Genomic DNA, 25,082 nt, shown 5'->3' with positions numbered 1-25,082 from the left:
TGGGAACCAACCCTCCTATAACAGCGGGACAAACTTTGAAACTGACAACTAGTAATATGGCTAACTACAATAGTTATGCCCATTACTACTGCAACCCACTCTACACAGAACTCAGAAAGTTTCTGTTGTTCCCAAGCACAGCAGCCTATTATGTGGCACTCACCTATAATAGCACATTACTCTTCTTCTGCAGGGTTTGCATTGGCTTCTTATTGGCTTGAGCTATGATTAACAATGCTAGTGTTAACCTGTAAAGCTCTTTATGGTTTGGCATCAAGTTACTTTCTTGCTTGCTGGGACAAACAGCTGGTGGTTGTCCACTTAGAGATGTGGGGAGTTGAAAAACAGAAGTACTGCTTTTCTGTAGCAGTGCTAGCCCCCTGGAAAGGCCTTCCACCAGAGGTGAGTTTAGTCCAGACTTTGGCTGCCTTACAGAGTTCAAGATGGAGCTCTTCCACAATACATTTGAAACTGTTTTTTTGGATGTTCTGGTTTGCATGTTTAAGGTTTGTATGATTTCAACTGGACCGTAGATGTCTTAATATTCTTTATATTCCTACAGAACTGACAAGACTCCTGTGGCATTGCAGCAGCATATAAATGTAATAAATATTAACATTCAAAAAAACTAACAAAAGCAAGCAGATCCCAAAAGCAGTTACTATGAGTTTGCATGTCGAATTGTGATCTTACACAAGCAACACATTCTCCAATATACAAATAGGAAATACATTAAAGAACGTACAGTATAAAAGCATGCTTTTATTGGGCTGAAAATCTACTTGCTCCTATTTGCCATTAGAGAGATTTCTGTCAAATTCTTGACCAGCAAGTTATGAGACAGATACAATCAAGTGGCAAATACTTAATTCTGAATTGATTTTTTTGTATCAAACTTACTTTTAAAGTCTTTCAGGATGGAGAGTATCTCCAAATAATACCATAATCCTTACCTTACTCACAAAAGAATGTGAACTTACATGCTCTTAAGAATGAAAACAGGTGTACAGCATGTATTTGAGTGGTCTCAGCATTTTCTAAATACTTATTCTCAACTGCAAAAAGTTGAGAGACTGACTTAAATGAGTATCACTGAAATGTAAGGGTGGAGAAGAAATACTTCCAAGTACAGTAGAGAATTACAGCTTTAAACCTGTTGAAATCTATTTAGGCTGAAACTTTTATTTGAAGGCAATGGTAGTATTAACTATGCCTATATACAAAATAAGATAAACATGTACACAATTCTCACTTGTTAGCAATCCTGTGTTGTTGGAAAAATGTAATTTTCATCCAATAAACATTTACCTTTCTTTTTTAAAAATAGAAAGTTCAGAAATACTTCAGATTGTTACCAGTTCTCACTTGAATTCTTATTTTGTTGTAATTTGAGTAAGGAATAAATATGGGTACAAAAGGTAAATGTGGCTTTATTGCAATACAGTATTACGCCTTAGTTCCTAGTAAATGTTTACTTTTAATTGTTTTAAATTTTATATATATATATATACTTGCGTGGGGGCAAGTAGCATATGTTTAATTTTCTTTTTGCCCTGATTTCTTTTTAAGTTCCTTGCCTCATTAATCTTTTTCTTGTTACAAATGTTACAAGGCAATAAACAACATAGAAGTGGTTATTTTTATCTTCTGTGCTGAACCTCTTTGGGAGTCTTGTATAGAAAAAAAGTGGGGGCAGCCTTTTGCATCCTAATCTTTTTTTAAAAAAAATAAATAAAGTTGAGCCTACTGAATTAACAGTGTAACAGAATGTCAACAGAAAATACCATGCAATGCATATATATTGGAGTTTAAGCTACAGAGATTATCTTGAAACCAACTTGAAAATAAGTTTGTCTGGAAACATGTATTTACTCTCGAGTGAGGGAGTAAAAGACTGCTAACACGAATCATTTCACAACGAATATTTCCAAATGGGGTGGGGGGAGAAGGGAGGCTTATCAGGGTTCATTTTAAAGCCAGCCTCTTTTTTTTTTCCTCCGCTCCGTCTTTACTTTTCCATGTGGAAAAGGTTATCAGACAAGGCAGGCGAAGAGGCTGCTCCCTTTTGGCGGAGCCATGCACAGATTCTGACAATGTAGCACGCAAGAATTTAGGCTAACATGATACACAGCTTCGGCTTGCACTGAAGCTTAATAAGGAAACCGGACACAAACAAGCACGCATATTACACAGACACACATATATATCACACGCGACCAGGTCAAAAGTTGACTGCCTCGCCAGCTTCCCTTCGGATCCTTTCTTGTTCCGTCCCGGCAGAGCTGATTTTCCGCCCAAGGTAACGAACAGCGCGAGTAGGCGCCGGAGGGGGAATTAGGTGGGGATCGTCGGGTCCGTTCCTGCTGGCTAAAAGGTCCGGGCCGGATTTTGCACCTTGTCCCCGGGACTGCCTCACGGCCTGGAGGAGCTGGAGCTGCTGCGGCTCTGTTTATTGAGCGCTCTTGTCCTGGTATCACTCCGCTGGCATGGACGAGGAGGCGGAGGAGGTGGAAGAGTAACGCACTTGATCCTTGTGATGGTGGCAGAGGAGAAGCAGCGGGCAGAGCAGAGACCCGAGCCGGTCGCTCTGCGTGTAGCAGCTCCGCCGACGCTCTGCCAGTCCTTTCAGCCAGCCAGACCTTTGCAGATCGGCCCGGATTGTTCACGTGTTGATTTTCCCCCCCAGCCGGAGGATTTGCTTTTTAAGGTTCCTGTTGAAAAATACAACCGAGCAGCCAAAGTACTTTTGAGAACACGGTGCGGCATAAACACCCAAACTTTTTTTCCCCTCCCTTTTCTCCCCCCCTCCTCCCCCGGAAAGAAAACACAATTAAGAAAGCGGCGTTGCCTGTCTTCGGATGGTGTGAGGTGTGAATGCATTGTGGGTTGTACATGTGTGTTCCTTGACCAGTGGGTGCCCGTCCTAGGTGTTTTGTGAACGTGCAAGTGCGGAAAGGTTCTATCTCTACATACCGCTTTTGGGGACGTTTTTTCCCCCTTCCTATTTTTCCGTTTTAATACATGGGGAGACCAAGAAGGTTTTCGCTCCGGAATTTCTTTCGGAAAGGATGGATTATTTAAAAGGGGAGCAGCTCTGAGCTCTCCTCCTTGGAGTTTGTAACCGAGCGGCGGCGGCGGCGGCTGTGCTCCCTGTGTTCGGATACCTTCTGTTTGTTGATTGTGTCTGGCGATAACCTTACAGCACCTCCGGCTTTGGGCTTTTTTTTTAACCCCTTCCTCCCATCCGAGAGGATCGGCAAGAAAGAGGTTTTGCTGCGTTGTTTACAACCCCCCAAACATTTTTGGCTTGGGTCTGTTAGCGTTTCCATGGCCCGCTAGAGAGTATCCCAAAAGGAGGATTCCCCCTCCTTCGGCGTTTCTGCCAGCTGTGTGGCGCCCGCGTGTAAAAGGGGAGAGGGAAAAAAGTTCTTCCAAAATAGTGTGCACGGGGAAAGGGATGGGGGATTTTCCAACCCCCGCTGTCGCCACCAACGGCGGCAGCATTTGTCTCAACAATAACCTGAGCGGCAGTCTCGGCGGGGCCGGGATCGGCGTGAACAGCGCTCCCCACGGGCCTCCTCCCGGCCACAATGCTACTCATAGCGGCGGCGGTACTAACGGGAGCGGCGGCATTCCCAAACACAGCACCGTGGTGGAGAGGCTCAGGCAACGCATTGAAGGCTGCCGGAGACATCACGTCAGCTGCGAGAACAGGTACCAGCAAGCCCAGGCCGAGCAGCTGGAGCTGGAGCGAAGGGACACAGTCAGCCTTTACCAGAGGACCCTGGAGCAAAGGGCCAAGAAATCGAACTCCGGCGGTGGCGGCAAGCAACCACATTCAAGCAAACAGCCCCAAGATGCCGAGCCTGCTACAGCCGAGCAGAGGAATCACACACTGATCATGGTAAGGGGGCGGGCAAGGGGGCTGGGGGCGGCTGCGGCGCCCTTGTGGGCAGGCGCTCTTTCATTTCGCTCTCGCTTCTCGCCTGAACGGATTGTGGGAGTTTGGGAGGGGAGCGAGCGAGGGATGCTTGGCTGAAAGCGGGGAATGGGCGGGGAGAGGAAACTTTGGTCCTATAACTAATAAGGGAATCCAGGAAGCAAAGCGGACCGCTGGAAGAAGAGTTGAAAGCTCTGCCTGGCGGAGGCGGCCAACAACCGCGCGCTCCCTTTTTGCCAACTCCCCGACGGGTTTCCGAAATAACTGTAGAAGGAATGTCGTCTCGTACACACCGCCCGCTCAAGCAGCCTTCCCTCCTAGCCCCTGGCTCCTTAGACCAGCGTTTTCCAACCTTAGGAACTTGAAGATGCGTGGACTTCAACTCCCAGAATTCCCCAGCCAGCATAGCTGGCTGGGGAATTCTGGGAGTCGAAGTCCACGCATCTTCAAGTTCCTAAGGTTGGGAAACGCTGCCTTAGACCACCGGACAATATATATATATATATATATGGGTGCTTAAGTGATTCGTATTTTGGAAGAGCCGCCTCCGGGGTCAGAGCTTGGGAGGGTTCGGAGAGTCTTCGGACGACCTAAAGCCGTTGAGCGGAGCCGGAGACAGCAAGAAAAGGACGCGCCGCCTGTGCAAAAGCGAGCGCGGGTACGTGTCTGGAAGAATGAAAGGGGAAAAAAAAAAGGGCGCGCGTGTGGAGGGGGGGGGAACAGAGTCGCTGCCTCTTTAAATCCAGCGGAGGGAGAACTTGTGGGCTGGCTCTGCAGAGCTGGGAGTGACAGCTCTCGGAAGAAAAGTTGGGCAGGCTCTTCCTTGACCGGCAGCGCGTGAGTGTATGGGTGGTGAAGCAACCCAATCAAGCCTCTTTAAAGCAGGGGTCTTCAAACTTGGCCCTTTTGTGACTTGTGGACTTCAACTCCCAGAATTCCTCAGCCAGGCTGGCTGAGGAATTCTGGGAGTTGAAGTCCACAAGTCACAAAAGGGCCAAGTTTGAAGACCCCCTGCTTTAAAGCGTCCGTCAGCCACTCATCGGCCACTTCCTCGGCTGGATTAAAAAAAACAACAAAGCAAAACGCGAAAGTTTTCTTGGTCTTTTAAAAGACTCGGAAGAGAAAAGCAAAGGGGCGGCAGTTGGTCTGTTGGTGGCGTAATGACTCTTGAGTAGCAAGTGGCGTTTCCCAAGACCAGCTGCTAAAACGCGCTCATTATAAAGGGCAGGCAGCGGGTAACACCAGGGGCTAACGAGCTTGTGGGAAAACAAAGTGCACCTTGTTTAAGCTTTTATTGAATACCTTTCAAGAAGAATCGTTTCGTGCTAGCTGCTCTGGCTAAATCGGTTAGCCTCCTCACCCCGCCCCCCCCAAATCTTCAGATTTAACTCTTGTACGTTTCCTGGGAGTAAATCTCGTTGAACATCGTAGGGCTTACGTCCGAGTACGGTAGACTTGCGCAAGGCTAGCGATATTAGCCTATTACTGGAGCATAACGGGAAGGAAGTGGGTTAATACCGTTACCCCTGCGCAAGTCTACCGTACTCGGACTTCACGGCGTTCACCGAGATTTACTCCCAGAAAACATACAAGAGTGAAATCTTAGACGTGGAGGCTAATCCGAGTTAACGGATCTGTTCTCGTTAATGCCCGTTTTCCCGTTGTAGAGTCCAATAAGGACAGCATAGTTGGAAGAGATTTTGAAATCTTGCGCTTTTAATGCAGATTGTGTACACTAGTTTGGTTAAGGGAGGCATTGTTTGTTCAGTTGGCAGCCGTACTTCCGGGCTTGTTTACTTGAAGTCTTTTAAATGTACATAACCGAATGAGCAAGGGTTGCGGTATGAAAGACTTCTGCGTCTTACCATAATTATTAAAACCTGTATTCGGCCCTCAAACCTTCCAAGCGTGCAATGCAGAAACACACTTACTCGAGAGTAACGGGACCTGCTTACTCGCGACCACGTCGCCACAGAGGCTTGCCACGGCAAGCGTTTGGCCAAATTGGTCGGAGTTGCTGACCTCTAGCGCAAGGCCACATAAAGCACGTGCTCATTTGTAAAGGAGAGGGGCAGTTTATGCTTCATTTGCTTTCTTCTTCCTACGGCTGGTATGAGAATCGGTAGCTGCCGGGAGACAGTTAAAACATCCCCCCCCGCCCCTGTGCGGTCCTCCCCTCCGAAGGCCACCCCACCAGCTGGCGTCTGCCTGACAAAGCCGGCACGCCTCTTCTCTCCCCCCCTTTTAAGGTGGGGGTGGGAGACCCGAAGGCGCGGATTGGCGAGGGGGTTAGCCGCAGAGCGACAGCCTGAAAACTTGATGGGTGTTGCGGCGACAAGAGAATGTGGGCGGGTGGCAAGAGAAAGGAACTGATGTTCTCGCCTTGCTAAAGGCGGCGGCGGCGGCTCCTCCCACGACGGGAAAGGAACAATTTGTTGACTGAACAGTCTTGTTGGCGCTGCGCGCGCGCGCGCGCGTCTTTCTTGTTACGTGGGGCCCGCCTCTCCCTCCCACCGCCGCGCGAAAGGCCGGCTCCAGGCGGGGCCCGTCGTTCTCTACGCCTCCCGCCGCTTTGTCTTCTGGGCAGTGGTCTTTTAAGCTTTCTCTTAAGCCTTCGCCGCGGGCTCCTTACGTACACTGGGCTGCAACCTTTATTCTCCTCGGCCCGTCGGGCGTGTCTTAAATAATGGGAGCTGGACTCCTAACTAATTTGGGAAACCTCGGCTTAGAGAAGAACTTAAATGCTCCCGAAAGTGCGTTCCTCCACAGAGCACACAGATTCTGTCAGGTTCTTTCTCTAGGCCTGGGTGGAGAAAAGAAAACCCACTTTTTTTGCACACCAGAAATAAACTGATTTTTGTTTCTCCTGCCTTCTGAAAATTGGTCTTAACGAGAATGCATGTAAAATAATTTTGTCTCATATGCACATGGAAAAAGATGTTGAGGCAGAATTAAAATTCTAAGCGTCGCATGACATTTTATGCTCTGAACAAGGGAAAAGTTCTGTTGCTTGTAGCAGTCATTTTTGTTATTTATTTACATCCCGTCTTTATTATTTTTAAAATAACTCGAGGCAAACACAACACTCCTTCCTCCCTTTTCCCCACAACTAAAAGCCCATGTGAGGTTAAGAATGACTAGTGACTGGTCCAAAGTAACCCTTTAATGCCTAGAGCGGGACTAGTAATGTAGTAACCATTACTAGAACTAGTGACTTGTAGTGACCATTGCAGAATGTTGCCAGTACGTTCTCTTGAGGGATTAATCTTTTCCACCAAAAAATAAAGATTCAGTAACGGCATTCAAAGGAAGAAAGGAGGTTGCACCATAAGTCTTTGTGGGCGGGCGCGTGAGATGAGAAAGCGAGGCCACCCTTGAGGAAGACAACGCTGGGGGAGTTCTCCAGCCCTGCAAATGGCGAGACTGGCAGAGGAGCGCCCTCAACCCCAAGCTCGCGTTGCGCACGCTCCGCCGTTGCTCTCGATCAGGCGCGCAAATAGTCTTGCTAAGAAAGGCGGGAAGAAAAGGGCCCACAGATCGGGGCGGGGAAGAGTATGAAGGGAGGCACTTATTTTGCTCGCAGGAAACTCTCGAGGCTTTGCATGCTGGCGTTGGCTTAAGCCAGTCAGAAACTGGGGTGCATCAGGGAAACCTTTTGTTCAGTAATCAGCTTAGGGTTGAGTCCTCTAGCTGTTTCCGCACCTTGCTTCCCAATAGGGTTTGCATTTGCAGCACTACGTAGCGGTCCAGCGGTTCAACGCGAACAAGCTTCACATTCCAACCATTTCCTTTCCCGTTTAAACTCACTGCCTCACTAGTTAAACGGTTGGGTGTTACCCATCACGGGAAGTGGGACGGTACAGCTCTGTTGAATCTCATTATTATCATAAAGAGATTAGCTGCTTGAATGTGCCCTCTGGAGTAAGCTAGCTTTCTTCCAACAGAAATTTTAAAGCAGCTGGTATGTCCGTGATGGATATTTCTTTAGTTTTAATATTTTCCACTAGAAATCCAGTCACTATTGATTGCGTTTGCTTTTTTCCAGCTAGGAATAGCAAAATTTAGACAACGTTTTTTTCTACACAAAAGCAATGATTTTCTTGTTAAAGATGCCAATTTACAATTCTGGTTGGGGCTGAGCAGGTTGGTTGCTTCATGTATTCAGAGCTTAAGACTCCTGCATGTCAAGAGACCTTAGTGTTTTCTTAGCCTGCCTTATTTATTTATCTATCCCACCTTTATTATTTTATAAATAAGTCAAGGTGGTGAACATACTCAACAAATCTTCCTCCTATTTTCCCCATAACAATTTTCCCTGTGAGGTTGGTTGGGCTGACAGAAACTGACCCAAAGTCACACAACTGGCTTTCATACTTGAAATCAAGGTCTCCTGCTTTCTAGCCTTGTGCTTTAACCACCAGACCAAACTCAAACCATGCTGTAATATGAATTCTAAAAAATAAGAATGTTACTCTACATCAGGGGTGTCAAACTGCCGCTCCTCCCACCAGGTGCATCATGCTGAAACCGCGCCCACCTGTTGTGCCCTCAGTAAAAAAAAAATGACAGTAAAGGTTATCTTATGCTAAGCCATGATACAAGAAATTAACCACTATACCATCTGAGCTTTTACATAAGTTGAAGTGAGGACAGTGGCATGTTTTTTGAGGGTCTTTTTGCCTTTTTGTGTTAGTGACAGAAACATTGAAACTCACGGGAAAAAGTAAAGTATGGAAAACTTCAGAAATGTCTTTTTTATTTTGCAGTTCTGAGTGAGGTTGCTATAAGGATAGGATTTCTTATATGTGGCAGTTTGGATCTAGTGTACAGCCTCTTCTTAGTTTACCCTTAGTTCTAATCCATTTAGGTGTTAATTTTATCCAGTCAAAATGCTCCTTGTGATGGTAGAAGAAGAGGATTTTCTGGAGCAGAAATAGTAAAGGAGGTAGCACAAGAGGAGAAATACTTCATTGCTATTTCTGGTTCTCCCAGTGTTTGATTTTGACTTTAGGTACATAACTTTAGTGTGGAGGTTCTGAGAATCTAGCCCTCTACTTAAAACAGAAGCTTCTCATCCTTGTATAAGATATTGCACATGTGAGGTGCATAATTGAATATTCATAAATTTGGGTTGCTTGCTGAAAATACCATTCTTGGGACCGTATAGGTTGGAAACATGCAGAGTAGGCATTCATCCTGCAGTAGATAGACAACGGCTAAAATGATTATGACGATGGTGATGATTGCAGAAAAAAAAATATGAAATTAGGGAACAGTAACTTGTACACAGGTTTATTGAGGAATTATTTGCAATTTTTTCCTCTATCAGCCTAATCTTTAATCTAGTTTCATATTACTTTCATAGAGTTGGATATTTCTCACTGCTAAACTAGTTACTTTTTAAAAATTGAAGTGAGAAGGCATTTGCAATTTATTAAAAGTATTTTCCTGATCACCATTATGCCATGTTATATATCAGAAAACACTGAATTCTAGTTTTGCTTTAGTTATGAAAGCCAACTGGGTCACTCTCAGCCAACTCACCACACAGGGCTATTGTGGGCAAAACGGGGAAGGACTACTATAGGTATTTGCTATATAAATAATAAAAGCGGGATAAGAAATAATAATACTTCCATTCTTAGCAAGCTAATATGCTTTCGTGTTTCCCACTTTGTGGAAATATAACTTTTTCTTGATGCACTCCATGTTTGCTCTTTTATTGATTTGCTGTGTTTGGCAACCATGCTTCAGTAACACCAGCTATTGAGAATCTTCTTTTTGTTAGTGTTATAATCTACCACACTTGCTTTTCAATATTGGAATTCATTTGTGATAGAATTTTTTTTAGCTATCTCTGATCTTTTGTACTGACAATCTTCTTGCACACATGCTTTCTCAGAAGTAACTTTCCAGTAAGGCTAAATGAGACATGGCGTCTGATTATTTATTTAAACCCATATCTGGAGCAGTCAAATCCAAATATGAGATGTGTTGAAACTTCAGGTTTAAGAGCAGGTAAGATGAATGGGAATCCTCTCACCATGGCCTGTGTGGCTTAACTCCTGCAGTTGCCCCTTCTCCCAACACCAGTTTTCTTTTAGCCTGAAATTAGCTTTTGAAGCAAATCCAACTAGGAGAAAATAGTATCTGAAAAGAGAGTAGGAGGCACATGTAGCTCTTGTCATTTCCCCTTTTAATGCTAACTAATTTTTAGTTTTTATAGGCCATAGTGATTATGAATTGAAGTATGCAGAAGTGTCTTAAGTCTTATATTCCATAGATTTAGAAGAGCTTTCTAAGCAGAAAACATGAAAGCATTGCAATTTTGTACCCTGATTGCGATATGTTTATTAAGAGTGTCTGTGACCAGTATGGTTTACTGTTATCTCCATTCAAAGAAATATTGATGCTAAAATGTTTGTTTTGTTTTTGCTAGACTAGTTATAGTATCTTCCATACACTTTGTTATGACTGCTGTTTGTAATTACTGAACCACCTTGGATCAAGTAGGAAGGTATAAATATGTATTGTGCTATGCAGAGTTATTCCTATTCACATAGAAAATATCTTATTCCATAATCTTGGAATAAGCATAGGTTGCCCGGAGGTGCCCCTGTACTTTGCAAGATCTGTGACTGTACCTCTTCATTTCCTGTGAAGAGTCCTGTTGGTGCCCATGACTTTTAAATGACTTTTCTTCTTAGGAAATAACGATTTGGAGGGCTAGAGACCAGTGCCTTGGATTGACTGCCCCAATTTGTAAGAGAAAGGGACAGATTTTATGACCACTGTCTGATGTGATAGAACAGTTCTACAACAGGACAGAGTATGAAAACTGACATGACCAAAATGAATTCAGGGCAATCCAGTGCATTGAAAAGAATGGAAGCCTTATCCAGTTGAACTTCAGCAGGAGATGGTGAGAGCTGAGAATTGGTATGAGGAAGAGGAAATAGACTGAGGGTTACACTGGGGAAGATGTGGAAAAACATGACAGGGATGCTTATGATTACATAATGGAAGAAGCAATCTTATAGTGATTCTGTGTGTGTGTGTGTGTGTGTGTGTGTAAGAAAAGTGAATATGGAGTGATGTAGGTAGGAATAGAAATATGTGAGTAATTGGGTGATTGGATTTTGGTTGACATAGTGTCTTTGGGCCCACTAGTGCTTTAATATAGTACTGCAGTCATGGACTGAGGCCATGTTTTCTGCCTTGGGCTAATAGTAAATGAAATAGACTAAATTCATCTTTAAGTGTGTTGGTTTTAAATAACATTTCCTTCTTAAATTGTTAATATTTCATCACAAAATCAAGGTCTATATATAAAGTCTAATATTTGATCATTCTTTTGGAGGTCAGGTTACTTTACTTTTATTTGTGTTCAGATATCACAAACCACTGGAAAATGGAGGAACATCTCTTTCCCTTTGATTACTGGCTAAGCACTGATCATCCATTTATATTTGTCATTAGGTACTCATCTCTTCTCCTCTTTCACCAACTTCTTTCCTAGCTTCTAACAAATCAGAGGAGAAGGAAGCTGGGCTTTCTTATTTTTGTAAGGAAAAAGGGGGCGATATCAACACCTTTCCACAATCATAATATTAGTGTATGGCATATGAATATATCTTCAAAGGTCATACAATCGCTGATTTACAACTCTAATAAACCACATTATATACAGTAGTGGCCAAAATTGTGGAAACCTTTTGGGAAAAGTCTACATTTGAGGTTTGATCGCTAACACCACTTTTTTTTGGAGTAGTACCACAAAATTAAATATCAATGGAAAGATAATTTAATCAAGAATGTAATGCAATAACTTTTATGAAGTATTTGCTATTAAAATAGCAGTTATTCTTGAAGAAAAGTGAAACGTAGAAAAAACAAGATATACAAAAATTATCACCATAGAAAAAATGAGATATACAAAAATTATCACCATGTCAGTTAATACTTAGTTGGGTAACCTTTAGCATGAATTACAGCCTTACACTGTCTTCCCATGGAGTGAACCAAGTCCTTTAGTACTGCAGCTCTTATAATGTGAAACCAAGATTGGATGATTGCTTCTATTAACTGGGTTTTATTGTTGGGTCGCTTCTGACTAACAAGTTTCTTTAGTCGGCTCCATAGATTTTCAATTGGGTTAAGGTCTGGGCTATTCCTAGGCCAGTGATGGCGAACCTTTTAGAGACCGAGTGCCCCAAAACTGCCCCCGCCTCCCTGCCCACCCCCGCTCTGCGCCCCCCCATGGCCACCCGCCTCCACGGCCCACCACAGATCACCCAGGCAACCCAGCAGTGCCATGGCAGCCACGCCTTCCACCCATGGCCCACAGCATCATCTGCGTGTGACGGCGCGAGAGCACAGTCTTGTCCCCGCTGCCTGGCTGCCATGCCCTTGGCTGTGCTGCTCTGCGCGGACTGTGCTCGGGGGCAACTCTCCTCTGGGGGCACTGCTGCTGAGGAGGAGTGGCCATAGGTTTGCCACCACTGTCCTAGGCCATTCCAGCAGTGGAATATGATTATCTTGAAACCACTTTTTGCACACAGCAGCAACATGACATGGAGCTGTATCCTGTTGAAATATAAATGCTTCATTGTCTTGGAAAAGATCATGTGTGGAAGGCTTTAGTTTGGGCTCAAGTATTTCATTAATGTATTTTTGGCCATTTATATTCCCATTAATCACACAAATTCTGCCCACACCTTTGGATGTCATACAACCCCAGATCATAACACTGACTGGGTGTTTCACGGTACATGCAATGCAGTCAGGATGCAAATCTTCTCTGATTCTTCTTACGTATTTTATGCCATCACTACCAAATAGGGAGATCTTGGTCTCACCACTCCAAATAACACTGTCCCATTGTTCCTCTGTCCAGGTAACATGGGTTTTAGCCCAGTTTAGTCTTTTCAATCTTTCTTTGAGAGATAAAACTGGCTTTTTTTGTGGAATTCTAGATTTTAGCTCAAATTCCTGCAGTCTGCGCCGAACAGTCCTTGCACTCAACTTCACATTGCATTGCGCCATTTCATCTTGTATACACCCAGATGATTTTCTTCTGTCACGTAAGCACAGTCTCTTGATTCTTCTATCATTACTTGCTGTTGTGCACCTTTTCCTGCCTTTACCAGTGTGGTTTTATAGGGACTGAGTCTCCTTATACCTCTTCAAAAACTTAGAAATGCCACCTTTGGTTAAGTTTCCACTAATTTTTCTTCTAATTTCTTTAGAACTGTAGCTGTGTTCACTTAATAATACTATTTTACATCGCTTTCTGGACAACCAGTCAACTCTTTGCACCATTACTTTAATTTTATTACGTTTTACAAGCTCACTAAATGAAAGAACACAAAAAAACTCAACCAACTTGATAGCGATCACATTAACACACTGACAAATGTCCTCCTCTCAGCTTCAATACATGACAATAATTAAATCCTACTGTGATCTGATTGGCTCATTGCCTAAACAAGATGACACTTGATTGGTTCTCTAAACAGTCATGCTTATTGGCTACGATCAGATGAAGGAAAGCTACCTGGTATCAACCTAAGCAAGTTGTGCTTCCTTTTTCTGGTTATTTGACTATAACTTTTCATAGAATACAAATTATTGAACAAACTTTGTTGTGTTACATTTATGATATATAATTTTATGGTACTACTCCAAAACAAAGTGGTGTTATTAGCCATCAAACCTCAAATGTACATTTTTCCCCCAAGGTTTCCACAATTTAGGCCACTACTATATGCAAACGTAAATATCAATTTAAATAAAGCTTCAGCAAATACTTGTATGTAAAGTAGATGGACAATACAACAGATGAAGTAAAATATTAAATTAGGGTAAAAACATGATAAAATCGCCATGATGTAGTGCTACAGAATCACAATAGGATAGATCAGGGCTTTTCAACTTTTTCACCCATTGTACCACTTTTAGGATATGGCAGCATCCGAGTACCACCAGTCGCCTAGCAAGGTATCAAAAACTTGACCAAAAAAAAAAGAGAAAAAAGTGATGAAGTACAGGTAGTCCTCGACTTACAACAGTTCACTTAGTGACTTTTTGAAGTTACAATGGCACTGAAAAAAGTGCCCCCCAAGCCACAGCCGAGCAAGACACCTGCCTGCCCACCTGGTGGCACTTTTCCTCCTGTCTAAGGTTTTCATTGTTGTGAGCATTTCTGTTGAGGATTGGCAGCGAGGGTGGGGTGGGAGGGTGTTTGGTTTTTATTCCCCCCGTCTGCTGGGTGGTTGCAGCAGGTTTTGGTCACTTCACATGACCCTGGGACACTGTAACCGTCATAACTGAGCCTTGGTGGAGCAGTGGGCTAATGCCTCCTTAAGTAACACCAGCTGCCTGCAATTAGTGCAGGTTCCAGTCCCACCAGGCTCAAGGTTGACTCAGCCTTCCATCCTTCCGAGGTAGGTAAAATGAGGACCCAGATTGTTGGGGGCAATTAAGCTGACTTTGTAATAATGCTGCTTGGGGTGTGTATGAAAGCCCTAATAAGCAGGCATATACATAGAATGAAGGCTACTGCTAAGCTTGTAAGCCGCCCTGAGTCTTCGGAGAAGGGCGGGATATAAATGGAATTAAAATAAATAAATAAATAAATAAATAAAATATGAATTAGTTGCCAAGCATCTGAATGTAAATCACAAGACCCTGGAGATGCTGCAACGTTCCAGCTGATTGGTGCTTCTTATGGGCTCAGAAGCACCAGGATCAGTGCCGAGCTCCAACTGGAGCCTGACGCTGATCCTGGCGCTTCCGCTGAGCCCTGACAGCCCTCCAGCTCCAGCCGTCTCTCGCTCAGGCTTGTGCAGTGCTGCCACCGGTTCAGCTCATTCCCCTCCCCCTCTACTTTTCTAGAATGGTTGCATACCACCTGCCAGGTGCCAATGTACCACAGGTGGTACCCGTACCACTGGTTGAAAAGCCCTGGGATAGATGGTAGGGTTCAATATCTAGGGAAGCTAACTACCTAATTGCTTCTGGTGTGGCTGCAATGAGGTCATCCCAAGTGCCTTGAAATTTTCTGAGGAGACATTCTCGAACTATATGGGTTATTTATTCAGGTGCACCACAATCATGTGAGCTCTTGGCCATTCCCCACTTGAAGAGCTTTGCTCTAGTTTTGGCATGGCCTGTCCTGAGTCTGTTCAGATGGCACCATATTTTTCAGGGCAGATGTCTGGAAGTGGTTTTCTTGTATATACATAATTTATTTGGTTATGGTCATTAAGGGTCACCCGTAGTTTGAGTTGACTGTCCATTATTCCAGTTGGGAAGGAAGAGGGAGCGATATTTGCACGATTGTATTTGACAGTTTTCTGAAATTCGTATTTTCACTTTTAGATGCAGGAGCCTCCTTTATCTTTATGTCAGTGTCCAGAAGACTATAAAAGATGTGAATTTATCTTTGTTGTCTATTTCCCAGTTTTTCTATGTTTGTCAATATGTCACTTCCTCCTTACTTCCTCCTGAAGTAAAAAAGATGATTGCCCAGCAGCTTGCTAGTTGTGCTGTCATGACAAGATAGCTTCTCATTTCAGAGAAAATTATAAGTGATAGAGATATTTTGAACATTGATGGGAAATTAATTTTTTTTAAAAAAGTGGGAAAAACAAGATACTGATTGAACAAATGGATTTTTAAGTGCAAATGCAATTGAGATATATTTTGGCTAGAACATATTATAAACTGACATTATCGATATTATGTATAATACCAGAAAAATGTGATGAAGATGTCTATATTTAATTGTACATGTATTAACAATAACAAGAATTGTATTTGCCCAGTGTGGAAAAATGCATACCACCGGAAGAAGAGAAGATCAAGGAAGCACTGGATGGTGTATTATTGGAACTAGAATGAGAAAGTTAACATGTACCACTGAAGTATCAATGGACCCAGATAACATGTTGTTTATTAAATATTTAAGATTGTAAAATTAGAAAATTAATAAAATGTTTACACACAAAAAAGATAGCTTCTCATTTCTGCCTTGGTGTTTTTCCTCATATTTTTTCCACATTATTTTAACTAAGGAGATAGCTTACAGAGAGTTTTGGAATCATATCCTCTCCTGCTATAAATTCATGACAGTGATGTGCAAGAAAGGAGACAGCACTAGAGTTGAGGAATAATAGTTTTACTTATACTCTTATTTATAGTGTATATTCACAAATCAGAATAACACTACTCTGTGAGTACGGGTACAATAGTTGCAATATAAGAAGTCACAAATTTAAGGATGAGTGGATAACACTTTAATTCAGTAGTGAGAAAAGTCAAATGTGTAATGTTGAAGAAAGGAGTATCATAAATTCGAAGGGTTATATTTTAAGTCTTTATTCCCTAGCTGTGCCAGATGTTTGTATTCTCAGGCAAATTACTTATATTTAATCTCAGTAGTAGGAACCTGATAGTACTAATCTGGGTTCTTCTTGTTGAGTTATGAAGAGCTATATGAACTCTACTGCATATCAACATCTTTAAAGGGGAAAGATCCCAGCTTTAGTTCTTAACATTTCTAGTTAGGAGTTAGATGTAGGAGAATTTTTGCCAGTGGTGGTGAAGCAGTCAGTATATTATGTGATTCTTTAAAAAAAAAGTGTAATTCTTCAAGTTATGCTCTTGAAATGACCTATTTTGAGCTTTACTAAAATTAGTGGAAAAATTAAAATTAACAAGCTTTCTAACGATAATTAAATGTAATTCTACCCATATTTTAGAATTTAGAAAATAAGTTCTATCCCTTTATAATTTCTTATTCCAGATTATGATATTGCCTGCCCCTTGTTACTTTAGGATTCTGGGCTAGGATAGTGATCCTGAGATCAACACTGGAAGGAGGAGTAGCAATGAGCACAGAAAAAAGTCATACGCTCATTTTATCTTGGAACAATTGATAGTGGGACCAGCCAGACGATGGACAACCTGCATTTTCCCCTAAAAAATACCAAGCATTGTGATAAATGTGAGTCTTATTGGACTGATTGGAAATAATACATTTCAAATCCTATTTATGTATCATATTTTATTTAAAAATAAGAGGGAAACAGTCCCTTTCCCCTCCCCCAAAGTGCAATACATGTCAGATAATCTACAATGCAGTCATAATTGTGTTCAGGAGAGGAAAACTGTTGAAGGAATACTTAATGTTACCAAACTATGGTAATAGACATTCAGCTAAAATGTTTATTGCATATCAGTAAAGGTGACTCAAATCCTGTCCTTTGCATGTTAATGGGTAATATCAAGGATAATGTTAGAAAAAAAATCCTTTTAAAGTTCAATTCTTGACATAATACAGAAAAAATAACCTTGCATAAAATAAATGCGAATAGGCAATTGTGTAAGAAAGAATTTTGAGGACTAAATCATTAATATTAAAATTACTGAAATAAAATTTGAATATATCAGTGATAAAACATGTGGTTGAGAAATTGGAAGCTGAAAGGGTTCTCTATATCTCCAGAAAATGTAGAGAAGAAGCTTTAGAAAAGAAACATGAGCTGAAGAGGCAAAGAAGCAAATTTAAAGATTTTGTTGGTTTGAATAATACCTATTCAAGAGTTCCAAAAGAATACAAATATGGGACTGCTCACCTGAGAAAAATGTGTAGCGTTCTTAAGATTAGCTGCTCTATCAAGGGCAAGGCAAAATAAAATAAAACTTTAGGTATTCAGGAAATGTCAAGCTAGTTAAAGTAATATTAATAAAGGTTAATATAATAAAGGTTACATTATAAAGTAAACAGGACGAATTTTGCTGAAGAAAGCATAATAACGTGGTTAAATGCATTAAGTAGATAAGTATTGTCTTATCTGTAACAAACACGCAAAGCTATTTGGAGTTTCTTTTCGTTAAGTTGATGTGAAGCTCTCATTTAGAAGTCAGATTAAATATGACATTTTATGAAGTGGTAATTACTGGTTAAATACAATGCAGGGACAAGCAAGAAATAGTTCACTTCATACAGTGAAGCTGTATGAACAATAGAATCTCTGAAGTAATTGGGTTTGTTGATCAGTCTTTATGGTGGTTTAAATACAAAAGAACAATGAAAATTTTTTCCTCTTGAAGCTCATTTTTGGGGACTATGAATGAGATAGAGTTATCAGCAACATCCATGAGATGAGGTCAAAACAGGCAAGTGGGTGGAAGTCACATTATTATATAAGTTCTTCCTCTTTTATATATTTAATATTGGCATTTGCCATCTTGTATGTTTTGATATCTCTGCAGGCATTGCTGGGTGTTACTGTTCTGCTTGTGGATTCCCATTGATTGACTACTGGAAAAAGAATTTGGAATAGTGGGCCTGTTATCTTATCCAGCATGGTGTTAATATATTCCAAGTATTGCTTCTCCAACAAAAATAATTCCAGAAGTAGCTTCTAAGAATGGATTGTCTCTGTCTAAGAATTATATGTTGAACACAATATTCAAGGCTTTCATTCTGGATTACTCTTATTTCATTATACAGAGGTGTCGCAAATATAGACAAGGCAACTAATTCAGAAGCTGAGGTTAGGATCATTGTGACTTCTTTGGACTGAACATAACATACTCTTCTGAGTACCAAATCTATCAGGTGTTAAGTGAAAATACCAGTGAAAGTGAACAATGAAAAAAAACCCAGTCTGAACTGTAATAATAATAATAATAATAAGTTGGAAGGGACCTTGGAGGTCATCTAGCCCAACCCCCTGCTCAGGCAGGTAACAATTTGGATTTCTGTTGATATCTGTAGTAACACTATAGGAGCTTATTTGTTTTGAATGAGGAATAATTATTTCTAGTGAAGTACAAACTAGTGTATAGATTGCAAATCAAGATGATAATGACAACTTTGAAGTGCTAGGATGAGAAATAATTGATCATTTTAGATACTGTAATAATAGAGTTGATCTATCGTAAGATGGGCAGCCAATAAATTTTATAAATGAATAAATGAATAAGTAAATAAAATTTTGCCTGTGGTTTAAAAAAGGTATGTTAGTTAGTCTCTTCAACTATTCTAAATTAATTACCGTAAATGTTTTTTAATGTTGATTCAAGCATGATTTCTATGCATGAAAAGATGATACCTAAATGTCCAACAGACCATAAAATCGTGGAGAAAAATAAGAAACACTCAAATTCTCACATTTATAACTGAAGCAACTTCTAGATTTTCTATCTGACATGAAATGTATTGAGAAACACATTGAGGAAAAACATTGAAAAGGTAAGAACATGTACAGGACACGGAAGTTTTAAAGGAAATGTGTACACTATTTTATTCATATTTAAGGCAGGAGATGGAAACCTATTACCTTCACAAAGTTACTGAGTCAGTCTGAGGATCACTTGTGGGGGTCCAAGGCAAAAGGGAAGAGAAAGTTGTTTATCCACCAGGCTTGAAGCAATTGGCAAAGTGGGGGAAATACATTAATTGGGTTTCTTTCTTCATGGTGCAACCCCTTTAGTTGTTCAGACTTACTGAAGAAGGCTTGACTGCTTTTTCAAAAGAACACTGCCTATGTTCAAAAACAGTACAAACAATTGATAGGCACTAGGTGTGTGCACATAAATTGGCCTTCTGTTGCTGTACTGCATAAGAGGCTATTTACTGCTAGTCAGCTGCTGTTTTGGGACTGATCCAGGTCTCCCATCCAGGATTAACTCCCATACCTGGCAGATACAGAAGGAAAGGCAGATTTAAAAGAACTGAATTCTCCTACCCAAAGCAGAATGGTTTTGGAGGACAGTACCCAGGGTACTGGGGGAGGAAGTGTGTGCCTATAACTGTTTAAAGCATCCGGTCAGTATGTGCTAGCTTGAATTTATCTCTTGGGAGTAATCTGATTGCTCAGTAACCCACTTGCAATGGTTGATAAAGAGTGTCAGATTTCAGAGACAGTAAAACTTTCAGTTTGTTGAAAAAGAACAATTAAGAATGACTTTGTTTCAGGTATGAGATGGAAAAATATTTTATTTGTTTATTTATTTATATCCATAACTCAAGGCAGTGAACATACAGAGATACTCCTTCTTCCTCATACGTTTCCCACTCAACCACCTGTGGGATGAGTTGGGCTGAAAGAATGTCTGGCCCAAGTTTACCCAGCTGGCCTAAGGCAGAACTAGAACTTACAGTCAAAATTTTGGCTTCTAGCCCAGTGCCTTAACCATTAGACCACACTGGCTCTCCAATGAAGGCAATGTTATAGAGAAATGGTGAGAAAAAAAAGATTGCCAAGTTATGTCCATGCTATTACTAAAGTGCAGATAAGGTAAGGTCACAGGACTACTTAAAGCTATCATTTAATACCATTTGAATGGCAGTGAGTTCCCTGTCTTTGGTGTAAATAATGAGAATCTCTTCATTTGATAGCCTGGCCTTTCTCTGAAATTTGTCTAGTTGCTATGTCTTTGGGTAAATAATTTGTTAGATTACTATGAAAATAGATGTTGGGCTTCTGACAGGCCAGATAGGAACCAATTGACAGGTACACAAGAATCCAGGAACTTCTAAGTAGATAACTATTTTACAGGAAAGATAATAAATCATGAAATAATTCCAGTGATATATAAAATGTATGCTTTATCATATCAATGTTTATGTTTATTGTGTGTGTTTTTTCTCCTGCCTATGGAAAGGACTAGAAACAATTCTTTTGTGCAGGAGATCCAGTTTCCATCTATTCTTTGTTTTGCTAACAGAGGAGCTTTATATCAAATTGTTTGACTATGTAAAATCACACAGGTTTATTGAGCTTAAATGTCTACATGAATTTTGCAAGCAGTGTTTTCAAACATGAAATTAAAGCCTTGCATATTGGAGTCCCTTCTCATAACATTTATGTAGATTTTGAACTATAATGTAATCTTTATGTATAATTTATAGATGAAATATTTCTGTTAAAATAATTTTATAAGATACTTTTTATGGAATAAATTCTGATATAAAATGTGCAGTGTAAAAAACCATTGCGTCCATGTAGCTTCTTCCAAATTACCCCAGCTGATTGAACATAGGTAAACTCACACATTGTTGTTTGAAGTAAGGGACACTATGTGCTATACTATAAGACATCCCATTAGCATAGCATAGCATAACATAACATAGCATGTACTCAACATATGCTTTAGATTGTGGGTAGACTTATTCATCAATTAAACAGCCTAGGTTGTATGTGTTCCAAATATAACTTGTTTGGAGACCGAATGTTTGCAAAAAAAATAAAAATGAATACATGTGTTGAACTCTTAGCAGATCTGAACTGTAGCTGTTTGTAACATGAGTACAATATTGAGGAATGCAATTTTGTAAATGGAAGATGCAAATCATGCTGACAAGAAAAGATTCTGTGGTGGTTACAGAAGATCTAGGACTTGTGAGCCCTTTTTCAATTCCTCAATAAGAAAAACTAGTATTCCAGATAGGGGATTGTAGAAAATAAGCTCAACGCACAGTATTGTAGAATATTTTGTTTTACAGTGGAGATCAACATGACTGTAGGCTGAAATGCTAACACTGATTGAATCCTTGTTCCCAAACCATTCTGTAATATTACTATTATGGTTAAAAAAATAGCATCAACTTTAAAAGAGACAGTCCTTTTTCATTTATGTCATGGTCCATCATACATTTCTGGATATCAAACAGTTGAATGATAAAAGTCTTGACTGGGCAGAGGAGCTCTTGATTTCTAGAAGCTGCAAAGGAAGAATTCTACTTGGGTGATTTCTTCTCAGCCCTGGTTTTGATGAGCAAGGCTGTACATGTTTTATTAATATTTGGGGAATTCATATCTACAAGTAGTATGAAAAACCTCTATTGTATATATATATATTAGCTTGCCTAGGTAGGCCATGTGGCTTGTGTGTGTGTGTTTGTGTGTATTTTTAAGGTAAGAGTTTTAAACAAAGATTTTATTCCAGAGAATACACTGAGAAAGATATGCTTTAAATATAAGGTCATGGAGTAAGTAAAAATGTTCAAGGAGTCTAAAGAAAAGCAGCCTAATCATAATGCTGGAGCCAGTAAGTGTTCACTTAATATTTCCCTCCTTTTCTGAACCATTTAGAAGCAAATTGTTACCTGCTGATAGGAGATCCCCATGTAGCACTTAAGAAACAATGAATCGGTTTGCCTTTTTAAAGTATATAGTGGGGGGATTTTCTGCTAGCTTCTGCACCTGATTTTAAGTGAGAAATTCTGGTACCTTAGATATAAGTAATTGATCACTAAATAGCAGCTGAAGAACACAAGCTGCTCTTTGCAATTAGCCAAAACTTACATTGACTCAATTGAAAAGGAATAGAAAATCATGATGCCCATTGTTTGATATCTTTTTCTGAAAGTTTCTGAAAAATAAATTTCCTGAAATCAGGTTCTCAGCTATTATTTTTAAACAACTGCTTCTAAATCATCATATCCCAGATTAACAAATTTAAGAGTATTTCGATAAAGCAGATGAAGACGACTTTATAAGGCCGTCATTTTCCCCCCCCTCAAAGTAATTTAAAATCAGAAAGAAAAAAACAGCCGGTTTGGCGTAGTGGTTAAGGCATCAGGCTAGAAGCCAGGAGACAGTGAGTTCTAGTCTCTTAAACACAAAGCCAGCTTGGTGATCTTGGGCTAGTCCAAACATGTCAAACACAAGGCCCGGGGGCCGGATCCGGCCCGCGAAGTGGTTTCATGCGGCCCGCGAAGCCATCCTGGAAACGGCCCCCACTGCCTTGGCCCTGGTCCAGAGACCCTCCTTCTGCTAGAGACCCTCAGATCTGTCCCACTCCTGCCCAGGCCCCCATAGGCACCCTTGATGCGAATGATGTAGAGCTGGCCATGCCCACCCAGTAGGCCATACGCACTCTAGCCATGCCCACCCAGTAGGCCACGCCCACCCAGGCCATACCTACCCGGCCCCCTGAGGGCAACTGCAATGCTGATGCGGCCCTCAATGAAATTGAGTTTGACACCCCTGTCACTTTCAGCTCTAGGAAGGATGCAATAGCACATCATTTCATAAAAATCTTGCCAAGAAAACTGCAGGGATTTGGACATGATAAACAGGAGAGAAAAAAATCCTAACCCAATTCAAATAAAAATGTAAACTGGAAATAGTGTACCGCTTTACAATGTGACTGGAAATTCGAAACACAAATTCTAGAACTTTTTTTTTACCTTTTTCAGTTTTCTCTGAACTTTCTCTAAGCATGCAGCAGATACAAATAGCTTGCTGCATTTTTAAAATTGTTTTTGAGTTAATTCACTATATGGTAAAATATGTTGGCTGTTTCCTTGATCAGTTTATCTTACAAAGCAATATAACACCCAGCAATATAGTGAATGAAATAAACATGAGAGTTCTGGAGTGTTTGTTTAAAGGAGGAGGAGAGGAAAAAATTGAATTAAAGCACAATAATTATTTTTCCCATCCCCTATACCAGGGGTAGGCAACCTTGGCTCTTTTATGACTCATGGACTTCAACTCCCAGAATTCCTGAGCCAGCCAAGCTGGCTCAGGAATTCTGGGAGTTAAAGTCCATGAGTCATAAAAGAGCCAAGGTTGCCTACCCCTGCCCTATACATCAGTTACAAATCATACTTATCTGTAGTTGCTGACATTTAAAGCTATATTTCATCAATATTTGGAATAGGGTATATTCAAATCTTAGGCTCTCTCCATTTACATCTAAACTATGGCACAACTTGGCATGGTAGCATCTTTTTTCTTCTGTGTCCCTTGTAATGTTCCCTTCATGTTTTCTCTAGCCAGAAAGTGATCCAGGCTTACATTCTCCTTAGATGTATGAACACTATTTGAGTAGTGTTTTCCTTACTCCAACAGAGTCCAAGGGCAGCTTTAAGATGTACAGAATCTGTTAGTCGTTATTACAATTTTGGTGGAAAGTCAGATGAGTGCAGATTTAAAATGGGGAATGGAGATGGGATAGGGAGTGGCAGCCTGAGACAGCAAATTTTCACGTTGGTTATATTTTCTGCTGACTCAACAATGAGTAGGTAGCACTCCAATCCAGCAGTAGGTAAAAGCTCAAAGAGCTAATGTAGTATTTGGCTTATTTCAATATTTGGTATGGGTTATAATAAAAGTTAAAAGATACTTTAAAAAAAAATAATGAAAAAAGTCAGTGCCTTTTCACTTAAAATTTCTTATTCTCTTCTAATTTTTAACCAAACATTTTTGTGGGATTCTCCCCCCCCCCCCAGAAATTTAACAATGTGACCTCTGAGAAACTGATCTGCCAACATATTTTCTTCATGCATGCGGTACTTACTTGGCTAAACTGATCCAAAAGCCACAAAAAGCCTTTTCATGGAGCTGAGGACAAATTTGCAAAATACGTTGCTTGGGGAATAAGTTGTTCCACAGAATGTGGTTTAAGAAGTACTTTGTTACACTATGCTAAACTTTTTTCTAATCATTGTAACTTGTTAGATACCATTTTCCCCAAGTTTGAGCTGCTGTTTACAGTGTGTAGGTTCTTCATATAAAGATTAACAAAACCATTGCATCCTTTATATAGTAAGAGATGTAATTAAATGAACATTGTTTTCTTTATTTATTCTTTTCATGTACCCTGTGTCTAAACTCTGAGTTCCTACGTCAGAAGTTGGCATTACTTCTGGCAAAATTCCCTTCTCAGTTGCTCTTTTCCATTTGACCTTTAGACAGCACAGTCATAATAAAACTGAATAATCTTATATATGAATCCGCTGATTGGTGACCTGTTTGCTATAATTGTACAATACTTGCAGAGAAAAGTTTTATTAACTGTTTGAAATGAATAGTTGTAGAACAAAAGAAAGCAGGGAGAATGAAATGTAATACATCTCACAAGTTTTAATTTATCACTTTATAATCCCCAAATTATTTACAGTACATGTAAGAATGGTTTTGTGTGGATGTACTGTAGCACTGAATTTGCAATGTGTGATGTCATGATCTGTTTACTCACGCTTATAGGTAATCAGTGCCCCAGTCTGAATCCCTGCATATTTGTAGAGTTATGCCAGACAGTATGCTGAAAAGATGGTGGGGAATTATATTCAGAGTCAGATTGGAAAAAAATTGCCTTGGAAAAAACACCACAG

The 25,082-nt window shown here is 40.6% G+C and overlaps 1 protein-coding gene across 1 annotated transcript in view; it reads left to right on the top strand.

The window, feature by feature from the left end:
* The first annotated feature begins 1,005 nt into the window (after positions 1–1,005).
* The window catches only part of MAML3 (mastermind like transcriptional coactivator 3), a 332,400-nt gene continuing 308,323 nt past the window's right edge, over positions 1,006–25,082 (top strand). The window contains exon 1 of the mRNA XM_083366959.1: positions 1,006–3,904. Within this exon, the coding sequence (XP_083223085.1) occupies positions 3,458–3,904 (447 nt within the window). The 5' untranslated portion in view covers positions 1,006–3,457. The remainder of the gene's footprint in view (positions 3,905–25,082) is intronic.

This window comes from Vipera ursinii (assembly GCF_947247035.1).
Source record: "Vipera ursinii genome assembly, chromosome: 7".
Lineage (NCBI taxonomy): Eukaryota > Metazoa > Chordata > Lepidosauria > Squamata > Viperidae > Vipera > Vipera ursinii.
This window is presented reverse-complemented; position numbering and strand designations above follow the sequence as displayed.